The sequence below is a fragment of the Lichtheimia ornata genome (genome assembly GCF_029851405.1).
Source record: "Lichtheimia ornata isolate CBS 291.66 chromosome Unknown scaffold00034, whole genome shotgun sequence".
NCBI classification, from domain to species: Eukaryota; Fungi; Mucoromycota; class Mucoromycetes; order Mucorales; family Lichtheimiaceae; genus Lichtheimia; species Lichtheimia ornata.
In genome coordinates this window covers 253,230-274,437 of record NW_026695354.1, presented here as the reverse complement: position 1 = coordinate 274,437, position 21,208 = coordinate 253,230, and the positions used below count along the sequence as shown (strand labels likewise).

General features: G+C 43.8%; 8 protein-coding genes across 8 annotated transcripts; 2 read left to right on the top strand and 6 right to left on the bottom strand.

Moving 5' to 3' along the window:
* Window positions 1–3: 3 nt before the first annotated feature.
* O0I10_007223 (uncharacterized protein) lies at window positions 4–1,471 on the bottom strand (the record flags this gene model as incomplete). Its single annotated transcript, XM_058487241.1, has 6 exons — window positions 4–310; window positions 379–599; window positions 663–836; window positions 920–1,249; window positions 1,307–1,314; window positions 1,375–1,471. 6 exons carry the CDS (start codon window positions 1,469–1,471, stop codon window positions 4–6), a joined length of 1,137 nt encoding a protein of 378 aa, XP_058342056.1.
* A 511-nt stretch (window positions 1,472–1,982) lies between these two features.
* O0I10_007222 (tyrosine-tRNA ligase) lies at window positions 1,983–3,221 on the bottom strand (the record flags this gene model as incomplete). Its single annotated transcript, XM_058487240.1, has 2 exons — window positions 1,983–2,951; window positions 3,021–3,221. The coding sequence occupies 2 exons, from the start codon at window positions 3,219–3,221 to the stop codon at window positions 1,983–1,985; spliced, it is 1,170 nt and encodes a 389-aa protein (XP_058342055.1).
* An 810-nt stretch (window positions 3,222–4,031) lies between these two features.
* O0I10_007221 (uncharacterized protein) lies at window positions 4,032–5,457 on the top strand (the record flags this gene model as incomplete). Its single annotated transcript, XM_058487239.1, has 6 exons — window positions 4,032–4,660; window positions 4,712–4,767; window positions 4,825–4,976; window positions 5,051–5,156; window positions 5,223–5,377; window positions 5,449–5,457. 6 exons carry the CDS (start codon window positions 4,032–4,034, stop codon window positions 5,455–5,457), a joined length of 1,107 nt encoding a protein of 368 aa, XP_058342054.1.
* Window positions 5,458–7,081: 1,624 nt separating this feature from the next.
* O0I10_007220 (uncharacterized protein) lies at window positions 7,082–7,285 on the bottom strand (the record flags this gene model as incomplete). The annotated part of the gene is made up of 1 exon (XM_058487238.1): window positions 7,082–7,285. One exon carries the CDS (start codon window positions 7,283–7,285, stop codon window positions 7,082–7,084), a length of 204 nt encoding a protein of 67 aa, XP_058342053.1.
* A 2,313-nt stretch (window positions 7,286–9,598) lies between these two features.
* O0I10_007219 (uncharacterized protein) lies at window positions 9,599–9,799 on the bottom strand (the record flags this gene model as incomplete). The annotated part of the gene is made up of 1 exon (XM_058487237.1): window positions 9,599–9,799. One exon carries the CDS (start codon window positions 9,797–9,799, stop codon window positions 9,599–9,601), a length of 201 nt encoding a protein of 66 aa, XP_058342052.1.
* Window positions 9,800–10,543: 744 nt separating this feature from the next.
* Window positions 10,544–14,301, bottom strand: O0I10_007218 (uncharacterized protein; the record flags this gene model as incomplete). Its single annotated transcript, XM_058487236.1, has 19 exons — window positions 10,544–10,654; window positions 10,721–10,882; window positions 10,937–11,044; window positions 11,105–11,178; window positions 11,237–11,293; window positions 11,354–11,579; window positions 11,635–11,747; window positions 11,810–11,972; window positions 12,030–12,077; window positions 12,134–12,233; window positions 12,284–12,353; window positions 12,414–12,614; window positions 12,669–12,813; window positions 12,878–13,047; window positions 13,116–13,587; window positions 13,643–13,836; window positions 13,900–14,038; window positions 14,112–14,197; window positions 14,262–14,301. 19 exons carry the CDS (start codon window positions 14,299–14,301, stop codon window positions 10,544–10,546), a joined length of 2,679 nt encoding a protein of 892 aa, XP_058342051.1.
* A 637-nt stretch (window positions 14,302–14,938) lies between these two features.
* On the top strand, window positions 14,939–17,267 carry O0I10_007217 (tryptophan synthase, beta subunit; the record flags this gene model as incomplete). Its single annotated transcript, XM_058487235.1, has 4 exons — window positions 14,939–14,984; window positions 15,058–15,165; window positions 15,243–15,298; window positions 15,363–17,267. The coding sequence occupies 4 exons, from the start codon at window positions 14,939–14,941 to the stop codon at window positions 17,265–17,267; spliced, it is 2,115 nt and encodes a 704-aa protein (XP_058342050.1).
* Window positions 17,268–17,524: 257 nt separating this feature from the next.
* O0I10_007216 (uncharacterized protein) lies at window positions 17,525–19,997 on the bottom strand (the record flags this gene model as incomplete). Its single annotated transcript, XM_058487234.1, has 12 exons — window positions 17,525–17,644; window positions 17,704–17,806; window positions 17,871–17,993; window positions 18,056–18,183; window positions 18,240–18,410; window positions 18,467–18,629; window positions 18,695–18,885; window positions 18,937–19,146; window positions 19,246–19,442; window positions 19,532–19,709; window positions 19,771–19,917; window positions 19,974–19,997. 12 exons carry the CDS (start codon window positions 19,995–19,997, stop codon window positions 17,525–17,527), a joined length of 1,755 nt encoding a protein of 584 aa, XP_058342049.1.
* Window positions 19,998–21,208: the final 1,211 nt, after the last annotated feature.

Below are 21,208 nucleotides of genomic sequence, written 5' to 3'. Positions count from 1 at the left end.
CATTTAAAGGTTCTTAAGGACAGCATTGACGACATCGGTGGTGGAGCTCTTGCCACCAAGATCAGGGGTCAAGACCTTGCCTTCAGCCAAAACAGCATCCACGGCATCATACATCTTGAGGGCTTGTTGGGTATAGCCGAGGTGCTCGAGAAGAAGACCAGCGGAACGAATGGAAGCAATAGGGTTGGCAATGCCCTTACCAGCGATATCAGGTGCAGAACCATGGACAGGCTCACCAACAACAAAGTTATCACCGACATTGGCAGAAGGGACAACACCTAAGGAACCAACCAAAGCAGCAGCACCATCACTATAATCCACCACCCCCATTATTAGTATACCTCCATTGTAATAAAATCCTTTTGCTTTCTTTTTTACCTGATAATGTCACCGTAAAGGTTGGGAGCAACAACAACATCAAATGCTTCAGGTTCACGGAACATGCGATACACCATGGAGTCGACAAGCTGTTCTTCCATATCAACACCACCATACTTTTCAGGGTTCTGCTCCTTGACAGCGCGAACGGTTTCACGCCACAAACCATCAGTAACGCTCATGACATTGGATTTGTGAACAATGGTGACACGAGGATTTTGCTATATAGATAATGACATAAGCATCATACCCCCTTTTGCTCCCACCTCTCATATTGAACCTACCTTCCAGAATCGCTTATCCAAAGGCTTTTGCTCACGCAACTTTTGGCGAGTCAATGCCATATTGAAAGCCATGGTACCAGCACGCTTGGAAGCATACTCAGTGATCTTACGATCGGCCCATGCGACCTTGAGACCGGTTTCAGGATCGACTTCTTGACGTTCGGATTTGATATACTATCATTCATCATCCCAATTTCCCCATAAGCAAAAGGTTTCCATGCCATTCCCTTTCCCCTTAACAGCATCCAACCACTTACCAAGCATTCGGTGTTTTCACGAATAATGAGCATATCAAGTTCACGTTGATCAGGGAAAGCAGGCGATTTGACAGAGGCAACAGGGCGTACGTTGGCGTAAAGATCCAATTTCTTACGGAGAGCAACAATGGGAGATGAATAACCAGCAACCTTGTGGGATGGCGAGCTGACAGCACCAAACAAAGCACCTTGACATTCATTCTTCAAGACCTCCAAAGTCTCTTCAGGAAGAGCTGTACCGGTCTTTTGGAAATGCTCAAAACCAGCATCCAAGTTCACAAATTCAAACTTGGGACCATCGGTGAGCGACTCGAGCACAGTACGAGCAGCCTATCATTTCATTAGTCCATGTTGTTGTCAAGGCATCATTGATTGCAATAGACCTACAGGAATGACTATAAAGCAAGGGTTCAGTATTCGTATCTGTTATCATAGGAGTAGATCCATCATCTTACCTTCTCTACCAATACCATCAGCAGGGATCAAGCCAATCTTGACAGAGGAAGGAGCAGCAGCAGTGGCCAAAGTACGACGAAGAATGGAAGAAGCCATTATGTGAAGAAAAAGGAAAGAGAAACAAGTGGTGAATGTCAAGGGGGGTTGTGCAATGTCAAATGCGTCGGAGTGAGGGGGGATCATTTCTATCATCTAAAATAAAGGCTGGTTTCAAGCCTTGATGATCAGCTGTCACATCTCGCATCTTCACTCACTGCTCAAAATGGTAATTGATTGCCTTTGCATAAGATCCATTTCATCAGATAATTTTTAGCTTGATCAATGCACACACTCTCAGTTCAACCGTTGCCATGGATTATACCTAGCATGGCAACGCATCTATTATTGGTCACTTTTGAATACAAAGTCAGTCGCATGAATTGCTAATTCACAAACAGGCCGTTTTCTTCTTTGAGCTTTATCACAAAGTAATGCTTTTATATTTTACAACAATGTGTAGGTATTTGGGGGTGAATGTGTGTGTGTGTGTGTGCGTCTCTGTATGCGTTCAATATGGTTGTTGGTAGTGGAGGGTTGTGTGGGTGGGTGTATGTAATGTGTGTTGTATTTACTGGGCCTTGGCAGCTTCTTCCTCAGGCTTGGTAGCTTCAGCAGCAGGCTTTTCAATTTCACCTTCGGGCTTCTTGCTCTTCTTTTCCTTCTTCTTCTTTTCCTTGACAGGCTTAGCCTCAGGGGGTGGATAGGCCAATGCAGCGATCTTTTGAAGTTCAGGGTCTTCAAACTCCTTGCGAATAGGATCCAAGAGTTCGTTGATAGCAGCAATCACACCAGCCTTAAGATCACCAGGATGCAATTGCTTGTTGGCAAAGTCCTCCTCAAGCTTTTCATAGCTGTCGTAAATGATATCGCCACCCCACTTTTCAGGACGAGGGCAGACAAAAGTGGGCTTGCCGTTGTTGAGACTCTTGAGAGGGAAGTACACAGCCTTGATGAAGGAAAGGAGACCGTTTTCAGTGATGTTGCCTTCCTCACAGAATGCCTTTTTGATCTTCTTTTGAATAGCCTTTGCATCATCCAAAAAGTCAATCTTGGAATCGGGATCGGAAGCCGACATCTTGGAACCAGTCAAACCAGGCACCATAGGGTTCATCAAATGGGAGCGCTTCTTGTAGCCAATTTGAGGAAGGTACTTTTCGGCAAGGACGAAAATCTTGCGTTGATCCACACCACCGAATTGACAGTCGACGCCAAGGTATTCCTCATCCAATGCTTGCATGCCAGGATACAACAAACCAGACAAGAGGGGCGAGGCGACTTGCTTGACGACTTCAGCACCAGCCTTTTTGGCATCGTGTTCAGTGATGCATGCGGCCAACTTGAAGTTATCCATGGTGTACTCCTTGGAAAGTTCATAGCTGGAACCAATCACGAATTCAAGCTTCTCGAGAGGAACACCAATGGAACGAAGCACGGCCTTGACAATAGCTTCATAGTATTTGACACGGTGAGCCACCAACTCGAGAGGAGCCTTCATGTTGTCAAGGAAAGCGTGCAAATCGGCAAACAAGATCTTGACCTAAACGATACCCCCTTTTTGTCAACATTGTGTTTTCCTTTTGAATCCTTTTCAACACACACAACTTACCTCACAACCAGCAGCCAAAAAGTCAGCAATCTTGGTCATTGGGACAAAGTAACCAACATGAGGACGACCGGTGGGAGCACTGCCCCAGTACAACTTGAGATCACGCTCGGCAAGCACCTTTTTGATTTCATCGCCACCAAGGACTTCCTGCAAGTTGCGGGTAATCAAGTTGTATTTCTCGTCAGCCGAAAGGTTGGACATTGGGGAAGGGGTCTAAGAAAAAAGGACAAGGAAAAAGAGAGAGAGAGAGAAGTGTCTAGGTCTGACACGCCGCCCTATGATTAGCTATGACCGTTCCTGAGTCACAAGCCATATTTTGCAGCCACTCTCTCACCCAGTAAATTCTTACCTAACACCAATGATAGGAGCCCAAGGACCAATTATCCCTATTAACATGAAACATGATATCCAATCATTGTTTTCCATTGAATAAAATGTCTTGTTATTGTCGAGAAGGATTAAGAATGCTTGAGAGTACCTTGTGCTATTATCGACACACACCAACCCGGTCATTATACGGTGCATTGATGTTATAGTCTCTTTGACGGTACAACTGACAACATCCACATCACCACACCATAATGAAATTCTCTTTTCGATAGCAAGCAATGTATCATTGTCATTTGGGTAAAATCACTATACTACACCATCATTTCAACAATGAAAATGTCAAGTGGTTGACACTTTAATGATAGAGCATCATCTACACTATGATACAATATGATTTATTGGTGGTAAGATTAAGCTTAGACCATGTATATGATGTGACAAGGTTAGGATGAAAGATCACGTGATACGAGGTGATGAGCAACAATTGACAGGCAGCAGCCCATTGTCGGGATTCATTTTCACCATCCTGCATATTGGTCTTGACACTCACAGCTCACGTCCCTTTCTCTTTTGACACGCGCCCTTTTTCTCTACACACACACACACACACACGCAATACTTGACATTGGTTGTGCAATCGTGTCTACATTACACCACTCGATTGAATTGTACTCGACACCAATGCTTACACGCAATTACACAGCGGCAGACGATCCCTCTTCTTCAAGTCAAGCCGACTCGCGCCTCTCGCTTGGATCACCTTTATCACAAGGGGGTGATACAGACGACTCTCCTTCTCGTGAATACACCTCTTCAAGAATCATTTATGCGCATCAAAGCATGGATGTTGATGGTGATGACGATGGTGATGATGATGATATGCATCCAACTCGGCCATCGACGACATTGAGCGATTTTGATCAACAACGATTTGAGCAGGATGTCCTTGATCTTTCGATAGCACATCATTCGAGTTATGCTGTGGGTGGTTCAGATCGTGTTCTTCGAAGTATGCGACATGCACATGACACCAACATGGGACGTCGTCGTGCACTTAGCAGTAATAATGAACAGCATACAATTGGATCAGAGACATTATTACCATCCTCCAACAGACGCAACAACCTTCGTTTTGCTTATCAAAGACAAACCAGTACGAATGGAAGCATCAATCACAATGAAGATGGTCGAGATCGTTCAACACCCTCCAATAGTACAAATCATCATCACGATCAGGAACAACAACGTCAACGTGAAGGCTTGGAAGCTCTTACTCGCATTGAAACCCAATTCGCTGAGTTGAGGAATAGGTACGTAATTAACCATGATGGTCGTTTTCATGCTCACTTACATGATTCTAGGATATACCAGGAAAGGATGGCCGAGTTGAATCGTGAGGCTTTGATGATTTCTCAAGGTAATGGGAATTTCAAGAACATTTAGCATTGTGTGGGTTATTCATACCAGAGGATAGGGACACATCCTGAGATGGCGCCTTTTTTCCAAGTACTCGATCAAAGGAAAGCTGATAGGACCAGGGAAGCTGAAGCCTTGTATAAGCAAAGGAAGAACGTCATCCGCAACGAATATGATGCAATCAAACACCAAGCAAATACAGAATTTGTGGTATGTACATGTGTAACAACACCAAGCTGTCATTGTAATAGAGGCCCTCTCACATTGAATACTTTACATAATAGGCAAAAAGGAAGGATTTGAAAGAGAAACTTTTGGCGAATCTCCATCAGCAGCTATTCCAATTGAAATATGAGAGAGAAACCTTATTACGTAGGATGGCGACACCACGTAAGTAACAGCAGCGAACCAATGATGCATCAGGATACTAATAACAAATGTGAATACTATGCACAGCCGGCAATCGTCACTCAGCCATCCTTAGCCGACCCTCCATGAAAAGACAGAAACAGCAGCAACAACAGCAGCACAAGCCCCGCTATCCGAAGGTTGTTCCGATACCTCAGGGTCTACCCCAAGCTTCTGCATGCAAGGACCTCAACATGATCAAGGTACTATATTCGTGGATGGGGTCATTGTTTTTCTACCAGGTCTCATGTTTTTCCTTTTTCTACTTTTAAAGAACAAGTGAGTGAAGACACCATTATCTCCCCAAGCGATTTCTTTGAATTCTTCCTGAGTATAACACACACGTGGCTCACTAATGTAACTTCTTCTTTCAGCATTTCCCAGCTTGAACAACAATGAGACACGACGACGCACTTTTGTACGATGATGATTGATGTCCCATCACAATCCCAGTCTTCCTCCAACACACGACCACCATCATCTAAAAGGCCAGGCGAATGGAATATATATGTACAGCAACCACCCATCATCCAACAAAAGAAAGAACGGCTATAACAACAATAACCAATAATGGGACCAACAACCAAGGCGTCTCATTCTCCTCTCACCACTTGGGCTTAGATGGCGGCAGTTTAGCAACAATTTTCAATGACGAATTGAACGACACCAACTTCTTTGTAATTGATTACATACACACATTTGCTCCGATTTACATCCCAACCTTGTTTATGTACAGCAATCCTCACATTTGACAATGGCGCAAAAATAGCAAACAATGAACCACAATTAAACTTTGAACAACAATATTAATTCCGTGTGAGACAGCGTCGTGAAAGGAATGTGATGGAAAAGAGAAGAGAACTATATACCATAAGAAGTGTACCATAAGGGAAAAAAGAAAAAGACATAATACAAAAGAAGGTGTGGTGTGATTACAATACAAAACGTAAAGATCAATTTACAGCTGTGATGATTTGGATGGGAATGTATGACTTGAAAGTCGATGATGTGATTATGTTGTTGGTGATGGATGCGTAGTATAAGATTTAGCCAATGTTGATGGTGGTGGAATGCATTTAGAAACCGGTTCTTCCGATGGAAACACATTCGTGATTCAAAACCATGTATAGCTCGGTTGTGTTGATATAGGCCGGGAAGCAACCAATGTAAATGTTGCCATGTGATTGTGCCCGCCAAAGTTTTTCGATCAAGGCATTGTTTCGATCGTCAAAAGGGGTCCAGGAGTTTCCAGCTTGATAAACCCAACGTGCCATGATGAAGAAGATGATGTATGTATGTAAAGGTGAGATAAATGTACGAGTACAAGGAAATCCGGTTCTCCAAGTTGCAGTATTTATAACCATCTTGCGGGTCTTGCTGAGCATGGATGCCAAGAGGTAAAAGCAAGTAGATAGGGATCATCCATGTAACTATAAAAAAATGACACTCTTCCACCATGGTGCAACAATGATGCCATGGTGGGTCCAGATCCCCGGAATATTATCTCTACGCTGCGAGTCAGCTGAGCAAATGTGGCGGCAATGGGGCTGATGCTACCGTGTGTGTGGTGTGTGCGAGTGTGGCTGGAAAATCCATTTATAGCGCAGACAATAATGGAATCTTCCATCGGTATCACGAGTGTCTTTTTCAAGTTACAGCATCCCGCCACCCTTTCCTAAAAGACTGTGATAACGACACAATGGCGACAGGTACCTTTTTCCCAAATGCGAGGACATGTCTCAAAAAGGCCAACCACTCATATCGGTTATACAATGAGCTTTATTATTGTTTACGTAGACAATGGTGGATGTTGACCATTATATGATACAAATGCAAGAAGGATAAAGTACGATTCATGGATCCGAAAAAGATCGGGTATATGGGTAGAGCATGCTGATGTGGGAAGATTAGCAGCCTGTGCGAACGATCCGAACCCAAGTATTGTTATTGACAAGCATTTGCAATTGGCGTGGATAAACAACTGCAGGGAGGCGGTTGACGATCACTTGGCCATTACGTGAAGACCGCCAAAATTGCTCCAAGACGCGATTATTGTTGCCATCAAAAGGAACCCATGTATTGCCAGCTTGGTAAACCCATTGGAAAGTCATTGTTGTTGTTTTGATTCTTGTGGTTGTGTAGATAAAGTATGTTGATAAAAAAAAGTCCTCTGATGGAATGGGGGCTTTATATATGTTGTTGAAGGGTTGTCCTTTTTCTGGAAACAGCATCATGATGGGCTCAATCCACTGCTTATTCCTGATATGTGAAGCAATCGTTGTTATCATCGGCATCACCGAGTATCAGCATGGCCATCGGAAGGGTGGTGGTACTTGGTAGACACCGAAAAGGAACACTTTTGATTGCCAAGAGAAGTAAATGAGGAAAGCCAAGTGGTGGTGGTGGTAATGTGGAGTAAAGGGTGGTACTAGTAATGAAGCGCTGCAACAGCAACAAAGTGATGACAAGAGCTGTTGTTGCATGGCACATGTCATATGTCAAAGCCTTGCCGAAAATAGGGAATACTTTTTCAACATGAGGACCGAGAGCAACGGTTGATCAATTATGTATTTGTACAATGAAAATGTAAGCTCTGAGCATTGTGCGCGAAGATCCGCCCGCCATTATGGTGTTTATGCAGGGTAGCATCTTCTTGTGTCACCACCGTAGTCATATTTGCTTCTTTATCATGAGCCGATTCTATTTGATATGAGCAAATTACGCTATAGCACCTCCGCAGCAATATCAGTCATCGTTATTCAACAATGCTTAGCTTCCGGTACAATATCATTTTGAAAGAAGGACCTAGCAAAACTGCGAGAGAGAGAGAGGTATGTTGCACATACATGGTCGGCATTCCGATTGGCTCTTTAAAGTGTGCATTGATCTTCCATGACGACATCATTCGTTCGGTAACACATGCACGCTGCTGTTGCTGTTGCTGCCCCACATCACCTAGACTGGCGATGGCTTGGGCTTCTCGCCATCAAAGAATCCACATGACAGCATTCCCTTTTTTTGGCTTGAGGCTTGTGCTGCGCATCTACAAGAAAAAAATTGATTCGTCTCCATGGCAACACCTGATAACGCCATCCACTCACCACCACCATGCTCACGTGCAGAACGTCTCACTGCCGTTGATACCCTCGTTTCATGTGAAGTCTTTATTTCATTTCTGTACAGGAATTGCGTTTGGATAATATTATGCAAAGGCCAAAAGAGGAAAACCATATACAAGGGATTAGGACGTCCTGATGATGGAAAACCTTGTGTTGTTCAATATCATAAAGAGCTCGTTTACCACCTGGATGTACGCGTTTTGGTTGCCGAATCGCACGTATCCATTTGAGTAAGATCTCCAGAGGCTTTCAATGGCGTGGTTGGCATGGCTTTCAAAAGGCACCCATGTATTTCCTGCTTGATACATCCATTGGTAGGTCATTATGAATTTTGTCGATGAAGAGTGGTGCTTTGAGTACCATCACGGCAACGAAAACGCTTTTTATGTCAATGATCATGAACGACGAATGTTCCTTTTTACTCTCCCCTTGATTTCCTGTTTTCGGTGTCTACGATGTATGGATTGCGGTACTTGTTCTCTTTATGTACAAAGCGGCGCGCATTTGTTGCGTATAGCAGCGCTGGTGGTGGTGGTGGTGGTGGTGCTAAATCACGATGATAATGATGACTTCACTAGACTACCGAATGCTTGCATAATATTTACCCCTACCCCTCCACATCACTGTTTTGTTGCACGTAAGGCTTTGCAGATGCATACCATTGGTCCCGGCGGCGTATTGGGTATCCTGGGATTTGGTTTGATGTGGACGGTGATGGAACATGTAGACGCGTGCCACAAGCCTTGTAATTGCCAAAAGGATATTTCCTGTGGCACCCTTCCAAATCCGGTATCGGTTGAATGCCGATTCAATGCTTTGGACACCACAAGCAGGTGCGTACGGCAAAAAATTCAAGGTCTATGTTATTCGACATCGAATGTTATACCAACTCAGGATATGACATCAACAACAAGTTTGGTAAACAACGTATCAGAGCATGCATTGTAGAGGAAAGTGATAGCAACGTGGTAGCAATGGCTGTGTCAAATACATCAATGGACATGTAGACAATGACAAAATAATGTTGCAATCTAATGTTTATTGAGAAAAGATCGGGTATGATGTTTTGGCCATATAATGGGGAAAAAGACACTGCCGCATAAAAAGAATACATTTTGCTTAAGAGATGAAATCAATGATGTTGGTAGAGGAGGGGCATAGGAAAGTAATTCGTTTGAATGTGAGATGCATGAAATGCCAAAAATGAGGATGACCGGTATACAAAAAGCCATGGAGATGGGATGCATGATGATACGGTGGTGGTGATAGTCTTGATGTTACTTGTTGTTTAGCGCATGAAAGATGTCAATAGCCGGTGCGAGTAATAGCTCTTCGTACGTTATCTTGAAGCATGTATAGGTTGACGGCATTCACATAGGCAACGGTACCAGCATGATAGACGTTGCCATGGGAACAAGCACGCCAGAGATTTTCAATTGCTGCGTTAGCCCGATCATCAAAGGGAACCCAGATGCTGCCAGCTTGATAGACCCAACGGAATGCCATGTTTGAAATTGAAAGTGTAGATGCAAACATGTTTTGATTTCTTCATGGCCTTTATAAATGCAATGGAAATAAAAAGCGGTGCCTTGGCGGAATCATCGGGCACGTAGCGCAGCATCAGTACACAAATCGTTGGCCTTCTTCGACGACCCGCCGATGGTGGTGGTGGTGCTTGTATCAGAGAGAGCCACTATTCTGCTCAGCGAGCATCATTGCGCAAACAAAAAGAGCGATTACACAGGGAAAGAATAAGACAACTAAAGGCGAGAGTGAACCTAAAACAACAACAGACCAAGCCGAACAAAACATCGATACATTGGTGTATAAGTTTTGCCTTCATTTATTATCATCGATAAACGCCCATCGACAAAGGCCGTATCTTTTATTCAATAGCGATCATGTGTCATGCTGTATACATACTACGAGATAGAAGGGTCCATTCCTCGCTCAAGTAACAGTACAATGCTGCGCATCTCGCCTGGCTTGTGGTGGGACAATCATTATCATTTGACCACCGAGGATAAGTGTTTACATTGTGTATGACCAAGCGGCGCTTTAGGCATTTGGGGACGTTTGGGTTATACGACATCACATATCAACCTTATCAGTGTTTTATGTTCAAGAGGGTCAATAATATATACCAAAATGGGAGCGTGTTCAATAATCAAAGCGCATAGTATATACACATGAGGCTTTTTGTTTAATAATGGGTTGAGCATCATATCAGGTGTGGTTGGGTCAAATCGATCATTGAAGTTTTTGTACTCGTCTATTGACTTCCTCAGCGAGACGACCAATGGAAGAGTTCCAGCTCGTAGTCACCGTCTTTAGCATATCATTCATGCTTGCTTGGCCCTCCTATATACAATAAACCTTCAATTACTTTTCCTTGCTATGACTCGGGTTAAAGCAGCCCCAATTTACCTTTGTATTGAAATGTTCGAGTTGGCCTTCTGATGTCGTGATACGCTTAGAGAGCTTCTTTTGCAGCTGCGGCTTGAAGAGCTCACTACCATTCTGTACAACCTTTTGGGTCTTCAAGAGTGCATCTTTGATGGCCGACTGTACAAGTAGAGTGCTCGAGATCTTGCAAAAAGCGCATTAGTTTCATATATAGCACGATCCAACAAATACACTCACCAGCTCATCCGCATTGGCCGACTCAGCTGCCTTTCTCTTTGCCTCTTTACTTGTCAATCCAAGCGATCGTCCAATAGTCTCGGTGAGAATTGCGGTATAATTAAGGGTCTACAAAGAGCTGGTCGTTAGCAAATCTCCGCTCCTCACTCATTGTTTAAAGCTGCTCACCTCTAAGGCCATAGATACTGGGTGGAATGCATTCCATGAAATAGTAGCTTCCTCAAAGCTCTCGGTTGGCACAACTGGATGGTTCGTTGAATAGTGAGTACGTGTGTGTAAAGCATTCATCAGCCATCGTACCTTTTTCTTCCACCAACTTGGCAGCATTCTTCATATGCTCAGCGATCTTTTTGGAATCTATAGTATATACCATCAGATATCATGCTCCCATCCCATACACATGTATGTAACACTTACTCTCCTTACGAGTATTCGGATCCTTCACAAGAGCGAACGCTGAAGCGAGCTCAAACGTGGATTTGGCAAGCACCCATTCCTCATTGGTCACTTCCTTGTCAATGCCATCCTTCGCCAAAAATGCTCCAAAGTCGTTTACAAGCGTAGTAATATCAAGGCCACCCTTGGTGCTGCATGCCGATTTCAATACGTTGAGCACATATGAGAAGAGTTGCAACCAGGTTTTCTATGAAATTATGTTAATAAACGATACATCATCGCGATAAAAAGAATGTACGTACTCCAGTGCTCTTGAAAGGCTTGAAAAGTTCCTCTGCCTTTGGTCGGTCCTCAGCATTGCAATTCATAAATACTTTGAAATCTCTGTTGTCCGATTGCTTGTTAATGAAGGCATCTACATTATATATACATTGATGAATAACAATGAAAACCAATACGCAATAGAATCATCCTTACCGTCACATTTAATCTTGGTGATATCCATATCTTGGAAATATTGCATTGCGTATTTGATCTGGAAGGCGGATCGGGCAGCATCGATACGAGCAAGTTCGATATTGGTGATAGCATGTTGAAGAGAAGCATCAAGCCTTGAACGGAACTCGATAAATTCTTGAATCTAGACGATAGCAATGAGTGAAAACGCTTATGATTTAACTCCTATGTCACTTTTTACCTTTGAGAATGTTCCATGTTGGTATGCCTTGACAATCATTTCTGGAGTCTACTGCATTCTTTAGTTGCTGATTCATACCCATTCAGCATCACCACCAAACTAACCTCCACCTCGTTGCTCTTGTAAATCATCAAAGATTCAAGCAAGACATCCTCGACTTCATCATTACAGCCCAAGGAGTTGAAACGATCGGTAAAGTAATGCCTATCAAAATGTGAGGAAAATGAATCAACAAGCAAACTTAGAATACTTACGTCATGGTGTCGAATTGGATTTGCTTGATGTCCATTGTACGGAAGATCTGCAGGGGGCGGTTGTACACGCCTGAACAAAAACAATGAATCCACGTGAATGTTTCATCCCCTCCAATTGCCATTGACATACCTAGTATTTCATAGAGTCGAACGAGCGTCAACTTGATATGGAAGTTGTAAATGCTCTTGGGTAATGCGCTTTCCAATAATACAATGCCTTGCATCAAGAGCTCTGGCAACTTGTGTTGATGATACAAATCCACAAGCACGTGACTTGCCAATACAACGAAATCATCACCATGCTGACTCTCAGTCTTCTCCAATCCTTCACCTACGGGCAAATTTATTAATGATAGCCGAATAGATAAAGCTAGCCATGCATTACCTAGTGGAAGTGCATCTTGATAGGATTTCCAAAGATCGTTGACGAGAGAGATGCCTTGCTGCAAAGTCAAATTATCTTGTAAACCGAGGAATCGCTCAAGCTTGCGAATATTCACGTGCTTGAAAACGTTCTTGATCTGATCCGACTAGATTGACCCCATCATCCAAAAGTAAGTTTCGATATCCTCATCTTTGGATCCACTGCTATACCTTTTTGTCGGAATCCTTGACCGTATCTTTAAGTGATTGGATAAACGCAAGTGCCTTGTCATTGTTGCCTCTCAAGAACGCCACGTAAGTCTGAACATCTTCAAAGCAGCAGGATTTGGAACCGAAACGCTCAAAATAAGACACAACATTTGCGAGGACCGCCTTTTCATCTACGTAATCGACCCATCCATCAATATCCCTATGACATATCAATTCAATGGAGAAGTCCAATACTCACCTCCTCCCTTTTGTGCTTGGCTTGCCCGATAATCCAATTCCAACTCTGCAAGGAAGGGACCACGCTTCAATACGGGTGCATCCAATGCGCTCTTTTTCAACGTGTCCACCAAAGCATGTGCCTTGCTCAAATCATCCGTGCCTTTAGCGTTCATGGCATCAAAATAAGCCAACCAGCTGATCCAATCATCCGAATTCTCCTTTTCCAAAGCTTGTTCTGCCACGGTCATGACATCATCCCACTTTTCATTAGCCTGCAAGAGCTCAGCCTTGATTTGGCGCACCTCGGGATCACGCATTGACTTTTGACCAAGCGGACTATCCAACAAAGCCAATGCTTCAGTGTGCTTCTTTTGATCCATCAAGATAAGCAGGTATAGACGCAAGTGCTCCACTTCCTCCAATCGACCTTCTTCTTGTGCTTTGGCCATCATACGTTCTGCAAGCGTATAAGAAAGTGCAGAGTCTTTGCCCTAATGATAATCAATAACTCCATCCTTGTATCCCTTCACACTCACACGCTCGTACCTGAAGTGCCAATGACATGATGGCCCAAAAGAGATACTTGTTTTGCTTGAATGTACGATGCAACTTGAGAGCAGCTGCTTGTTGACCCTTGTAATCTCCATTACGCACCATAGCCATGAACCATTTGTTGCCGAATTCTTCGTTGGTGGGCTGTTGGTTAGCTGCATTCTCATAAAGCTCCACAACGGCCGAGTCTAAAATATACGCGTCGTCAATGCAAAGCTCTACCATCCCCTACCCCCACAAAATAAGCTTACGTTGACCGAGTTCTTGGTATGCCATCGTCAGTGCAAGTAGCGTTGGTTGATCCGTTGGAACTGTCTTCTTCACTTGTTGACAAAGACCCTGGGCTTCATCCTCCTTGCCAGTTCTCACATATACAAGAGCCTTCAAAGCCTATATAGGTAACCCCTTACGATAAGAATCTTCTTTTTATGTTTACACACATGTCATGGAGCGAGTTATCTACCTTGATAAGGGGCCAATCGGGATTCTTCTTGAGAAGCTTGTTGGCATGTTGCAAGGCTTGCTTATTTTGCCCGTCATCGATTGCCTCTGGAGAACGCATTCGTTAGCACCATGCTGTTTATAAGATAGAGTCCATTGAGCGTGTGATTACCATAAAGAGGGCGCACTTTCTTTTCTGTAATGTAGTCCATTGGAATGCACCGTGTATATCGCGTGTTCGAGGAAGAGAGGGGCACGAGATATGTGGCGTCAGCTAAAAACAGTGCGGGACCAGCAACAAGAAAGGCAGGATACTCGTGTCACCCTGTTCAGGTATTTACCATTGTTGAATCATGCTCTGCTCTCTTGACACAAAAGATGACAGCAAATAGCATTTGCCCGTTTAGCATTTACATTCATCCACACGCACACACGCACACACACATACACACACGCTACCATATCAGGCACATGCCAATGTTTTCCCCCGTTTGAATACGAATCACATACATATCACCCACCCACCCATGCCACTGCTTTATTCTCTATGATCATACATCCAGGAAAATAAAAGATGAAATGTGTAATGATGGCTCATTTGTATAATATCTCCTGTTGACCGTTTGGGTGGCGGTAACCAAACAGCTGTTTCGGTGAACCGTACCAGTAAAAATGACTATAAACAGAATTGATTGGTTTAAATGCTTCGGTCTCCAGGAGATTGACGATGTAGTCACATCACGGTTGAGTTTCAATGAAACTAGTACAATATAAGCAAGCTCATGCCCCACACCCTTGGAGCAATTCAATTCCTTTTCTTTCCTACACACACACACACACACATTCATCATGTCAGCTGGTTTACGCAAAGCATTTTCTACCGCCAAGGCTGAGAGTACGTTTTTGGACATGAGTTCTTACACACACACAAGGTCGCTGACGTTCAATTCTCCTTTGCACCCTCTTAGATCGACCCGCCTTTGTCACTTTTATCACTGCAGGATACCCACATCCCAACCTTACTGTGGATATTCTCCTCTCTCTTCAACGTGGTGGTGCCGATGTCATTGAACTTGGTAAGGGAGGGAGGGAGGGAAAAGAAAAGGGATCCCAATAATGCATGGATAGGGAACTAAACGATCATTTTTCAAAGGTATTCCTTTCACTGATCCATTGGCCGATGGTCCCACTATTCAATACTCCAACACGGCAAGTAGATACGCTACTCATGTTTAATCGATACGTGTTTCTAACATGCTATGATGAATAACAGGTTTCACTCAAGTATGGTACCGATATGACGATGAGCTTGCAAATGGTGCGTGATGCACGCGCTCGTGGCCTTACCGTGCCTGTGGTATTTATGGGCTACTACAACCCCGTTTTGGCCTATGGTGAAGAGAAGCTTGTCAAGGATTGCAAGGATGCTGGTGTCAATGGATACATTATGGTGGATTTGCCACCTGAGGAATCCCACAGCTTCCGCAACTTGTGTTTGAAACATGGCATGTCTTATGTACCCCTGATTGCCCCATCCACCACCAACAGCCGTATCCCACTTTTGACCGAGGTATCGGATGCATTCATTTACGTCGTATCGCGTCTTGGCGTTACAGGTGCCACTAAGGAAGTAAACAAGGAATTGCCAGAGATGATGGCTCGTATCAAACAATTCACCAATGTGCCCTTGGCTGTTGGCTTTGGCGTGTCAACACGTGAGCATTTTGATCTTGTGGGTTCCCATGGCGACGCTGTTGTTATTGGATCCCGTATCATCACCGTGATTCGTGAAGCTGTGGAAGCTGGCAAGGATGTTCCTCAAGTCGTGGAGCAATACTGTTCAGAAGTATGTGGTCGTAAGCCCGTGGAACTTGCTGCTGCAAGCACACAACCCCAGGCTGATTTGGAAGTGACGGATGCAGCTGGTCAAGGCGTCGTGGCTGTTGGCGAAGGCAAGAAACTCAAGAGCTTTTATGAATTGGCAACCTATTTCGGTGACTTTGGTGGTGCTTTTGTACCTGAAGTCCTTGTTGATTGCTTAACTCAACTCGAACGCGTGTTTATCGATTGCACCAACGATCCTGCTTTCAAGGCTGAGTTTGAATCATACTATGATTATATTGCACGCCCATCTCGTCTTCAACTTGCTGATCGCATGACTCAAGAAGCCGGTGGCGCTAACATTTGGCTCAAGCGTGAAGACCTTAACCATACCGGTTCTCACAAGATCAATAACGCCGTTGGTCAAATCTTGCTTGCTAGACGTCTTGGCAAGAAGCGTATCATTGCTGAGACTGGTGCTGGTCAACATGGTGTTGCTACGGCTACTGTGTGTGCCAAGTTTGGTATGGAATGTGTGGTCTATATGGGTGAAGAGGATTGCCGTCGTCAAGGTTTGAATGTCTTCCGTATGCGCATGTTGGGTGCCACCGTGGTTCCTGTTTCCAGTGGTTCACGTACTCTTAAGGATGCTATCAACGAAGCTATGCGCGATTGGGTCACCAACGTATCGACTACTCATTACCTTGTTGGCTCTGCCATTGGTCCTCATCCCTTCCCAATGATTGTGCGTCACTTCCAATCCGTTATTGGTAACGAAGCCAAGCTTCAACTCCAAGAAAAGCGTGGCAAGCTTCCTGATGTTGTCATGGCTTGTGTTGGTGGTGGATCCAATGCTATTGGTATGTTCCATCCATTTGTTGAGGATAAGTCGGTGCGTATCATTGGTGTCGAAGCTGGTGGTAGCGGTATCAACAGCGATCGTCATTCGGCTACTCTTAGCAAGGGCACTCCTGGTGTCCTTCACGGCACACGTACCTACTTGTTGCAAGATGAAAAGGGTCAAATCATCGAAACCCACTCTGTTAGTGCTGGTCTTGATTATCCTGGTGTTGGCCCTGAGCATTCTTATCTTAAGGATTCTGGTCGTGCTGAATACCGCGTTGCTGATGATGCTCAAGCTCTTATTGGTTTCCGAAAGCTCACTCAACTCGAAGGCATCATCCCAGCCCTTGAATCATCCCATGCCTTGTATCATGCTCTTGAAGTCGCCAAGGAATTACCAAAGGATAAAGATATTGTTGTATGTCTTTCTGGTAGAGGTGACAAGGATATGCACACCGTTGCAGAGGTTTTGCCTGAATTAGGCCCCAAGATTGGTTGGGACTTGCGTTTCTAAAGGCCGGATATCTATCACAATCATTACCCATCTCATGTCCTTTTTCATTCCATTTTCATCTAATGCTTGATTTTCCCCTTCCACAAAAAGTGTCATCCTGTATTTATACGTTTTCAATAAAAGCTCCATATACCTTGACCCCAACAATAACTGATTTTAGATTCAAAAGATGTTGTATTAATACTGTTTTAGACTACATTCTCGAAACTACTTGTTTGACTGATGAAAATAAAAGGGATGATTGGCATAGGAGGGTATCAAGAGCAGAGGATGGCGGTTGAATGGTGCTTGTCATTTTGCTGACGTTGTGGTGATAGTGTTTCTTCCGGTGCTGTTTCGAGGGAGGATGAGGATGAGCTTGGTGTAGAACTATTGGGCTGATATCTTGCATATGAGCTTATTACAATGTTCTTCTGGATCCATCCCATGCACTTACTGTATTGGATGCTGCCCTTAGTGGTGATTGTTGTTGGCATTGTTGCATTCTAAGCTTATTCCAAACATTGGCTGGGTCATTGTTCCTTTCTTGGTGCTCTACCCTACGTGCGTACGATAGCGTCAGCCTTAATGCGAAGCGCGATGAGGGTGATGATTCTCATTTACATTTTGCGTCGTTGTTGTTGTTGCTGCTGTTGTTGGGTATATCGTTCCACACATTCATCAAATAACACTGGGTTGAGGTCCATCATGATCCTAAGCGTGTCTGAAATCAAGTCATGGATAAGCCTATGAGACGAATATTAGATGATGATGACCCTTTTATCAGTGTTAGAATAAATCCTACGTACCGATTCCAATGGCCATTGATGTGTTGATATAAATGAGGGAACACCACAGGCATGATCGTTGTAAGGTTGTCCTTCATGAGGTTGACGATGTATTCATTGTTCCAGTAATACAGAGCCCGCTCTGCAACCTAATATACCCTGCGTAAGAATTTGATGGCCCCAATCCAATATCATGATGAATTACCTGAAAATGAGAGCTGGAAACGCATTGTCCAACCTTTTGGAACAAAGGTACCATGATCAATTTGAATTCCTCAGCATCGGTCACATCGAGAATCTCTTCCAATTCGGTCAAGAATAGCACCTGCTTGTTGCTGTTGACCTTTGGCCAGTAACGCAGTAGACCTTGTATCACCTGTTGTAGATGTTGCGTGAGAAAAGAGGTTCCTTACATCGACAAAGAGCATTTACCTCGGCTGACAATGAAGGATCCTTTTCAAGAAATTGAACCACACAATAGGCAAGTTGGGGATGATAGAGCGTCATCATACTTGGCTTATGAAGAGGAATCAGGACACGGAACAAAAATGTCTTGTGCTCTTGTTTGAGTGGCAAGGCAAATCCATTGATGATGCTATGTAATTGCAAAGAGGATCAGCATCCTGCTGTGTTCTATAATAACCTGCCTTGGATACAAACCTTCCCATGATTTCAAGTAATTCGGCAATCCCATTGAATCGATCCGTCTCATAAATGTATTGGAAAAAGATATTGCTGATGGCCCGTCGAATGAATGCGCGTAATCCTAAGAACTTGCCATAGAGACGATGAAGGATGGTTTTGAGGAAATCACGTTCACGTGGATCTTCGCTGTCGAATAATTCCAGCATCTACCTTCTGTATCAGCCCATGTCACAAGCACCCACACTTTTCTCATGTACCTGAAGAATGAATCTTTGATCAATGTATCGTTTGGCCACTTGTGCATTAAAGTCGGGTGATTCCACAAAGCGTAAAAAGAATTCATACACCAATTGCAAGTGAGGCCAAGCAATTTCAAGCACGGGTTCCTCTTCATCTGCCTCAACGCCTTCTGGTGGAATGGACTTGTTCATTTGAGGGGAGATGGAGCGAAATGTATTGATAGTGAACTACATAGGTACGTAAAGAAACAGAGTTAAAGGATGTCATCATGGAAACATTCCATGCATATGCATGTTCTTTTTGTTTGTATGTGTGTGCATATTTACCATCCGAATCACATCAGGGTAGATTGTATCAGTGATGACTCGTCGTGTGGTAGCCACATATTCCAATAGATCCTGCAACGCTTGTCGCTTGATTTCCTTTCCTTTGAGGTCTTTGGCGGGGTCATTGAAATCAAACATGATTTGACACTGGCTCAACTTTAGTGAGAATAATTCATGTCGCTGCATCGGTGGCACCTCTGATAGATGTAGAACAAAAAAGGGGAAGGTGAAAAATAGAACACACACACACACACGCACACACGCAAAATCCGATAGATGAACATACCACTAAAGTGTGGGTAAGGCTCCAATTCAACCTGTTCTTGACCGAAAAAACGCGATGATCGTTGTCGACGTGGTGATTTGACCGCTGGGATCATATCCTTGGGCGTCCCTTGCGATAATCGATGCATAGCCTTACTGTTGCCAGCCATCTGCTCGAGAGGAGGAGTCTTATGGGAAGGCTACAATAAACGATTGACGTTATGTATTTGGTAGCATAGTATCATGGATCAAAAAACTTACTGATCGTTGCATGGTATCACCCTGATCATTTGATGATGGTGCGGTGGATGGTACTGGTGAAGGTGACGTTGAAGAAGTTGTTAGTTGTTGCTGTTGTCTGGGTCGAGATTTTGGCTCGTTTGACGATTGGGATCGTGTTCTTGAAAGCTGACAAAATGTTGTTAGCAAAGAGGCAGCACATTGAGGAAACGAATTATGCGTACCACGCCTCGCAATCCCTTCATCATTTTGGGCGGCTTGAGTCGTTGTTGTGAGTAGCAAAGTAGGTGGGTTAACGTGAGTGGGAATAGAACAGAGAGACAGAGGGAAAAGGAAAGGGAGAAATGAAAATGTACACACGCGCATAAACTAGCGGGCTTAAACAAGCCTAAATAGGATACAAAGCAACCAACTTCTGACGTCGTATCAACATACACACACACATACAATACGTTTGCATATGTTTGTTCTCCATCATGCATATGTCGCCTGATGTATACGTTCTTTCGTATATTGACATACATTTCATGCAGCTCACCCTGGCGAGTTGATCGTACGTACATACAACTTTTACCTACTTTTTGTATTGTAACACAAAGGATAGTCTTTGTTATCTTTGGATGATTGCATCACTGATAAAACGAAATGATTTTCTCATAAATCCAAGGCGATTGCTGATTAAACAACAACGTTGGCACGTGTGTCATAATATGGATGTGGCTACGATGTCTTGTTGTGGCATCGAATTGAAGAGGAGAGAGTGAGTACTACAAGCAGGTACTTGTGCTAACGATGATCATTGATATTATTACTCTCGTCTGTGCACTGATAATATAGCTAGCTTTTAAAGTAGTAGTAACGTGACGATGCTTACTTCATTTCCTGTATAATGTGGTTCCTGTCATTGGAGCTGCCAAGTTTTTTTTTGAGTGTCAAGCCCAAAGTGCACCACCGCAACATGTTACGGATACGTAAATAGCTGGTTCATGTTACTCAACTTTATTGGAGTGGGGAGGCTTGGTATACAACATGTATTGTACAAAGTAGTGGTTGCTCCAGCAACGGACGGGCTCTATCCCGCAGCATACATGCAGCTACATACTGCGGATGACCCATGGTGTGGTTGCTTTCTTCTTGAACCCAAGTTACTGCGGTAATCGCACCAATTAAGCTGCGGGTGACGCTCACACCTCCATGCTGTATTGATTGATGACAATAACATTGCTTGTAGCATGATCAAAAGATGTTCTCGGTCAACTATCTTCATTATCACAAGTGAAAGGATGAAATGATGGATATTCGGAATGAGTTCTTGTATCACCATGAATGATGATGATATGGAGAAGGCAAGAGTTTCAATGTCAGAGGGTGGCGCAGTGAAGGGCACCACACTCCCACCCACCCTCCGTACCTTATTATCGGGACAAGTGCGCTTTTAGGAAAACGCGCGCACAATAGA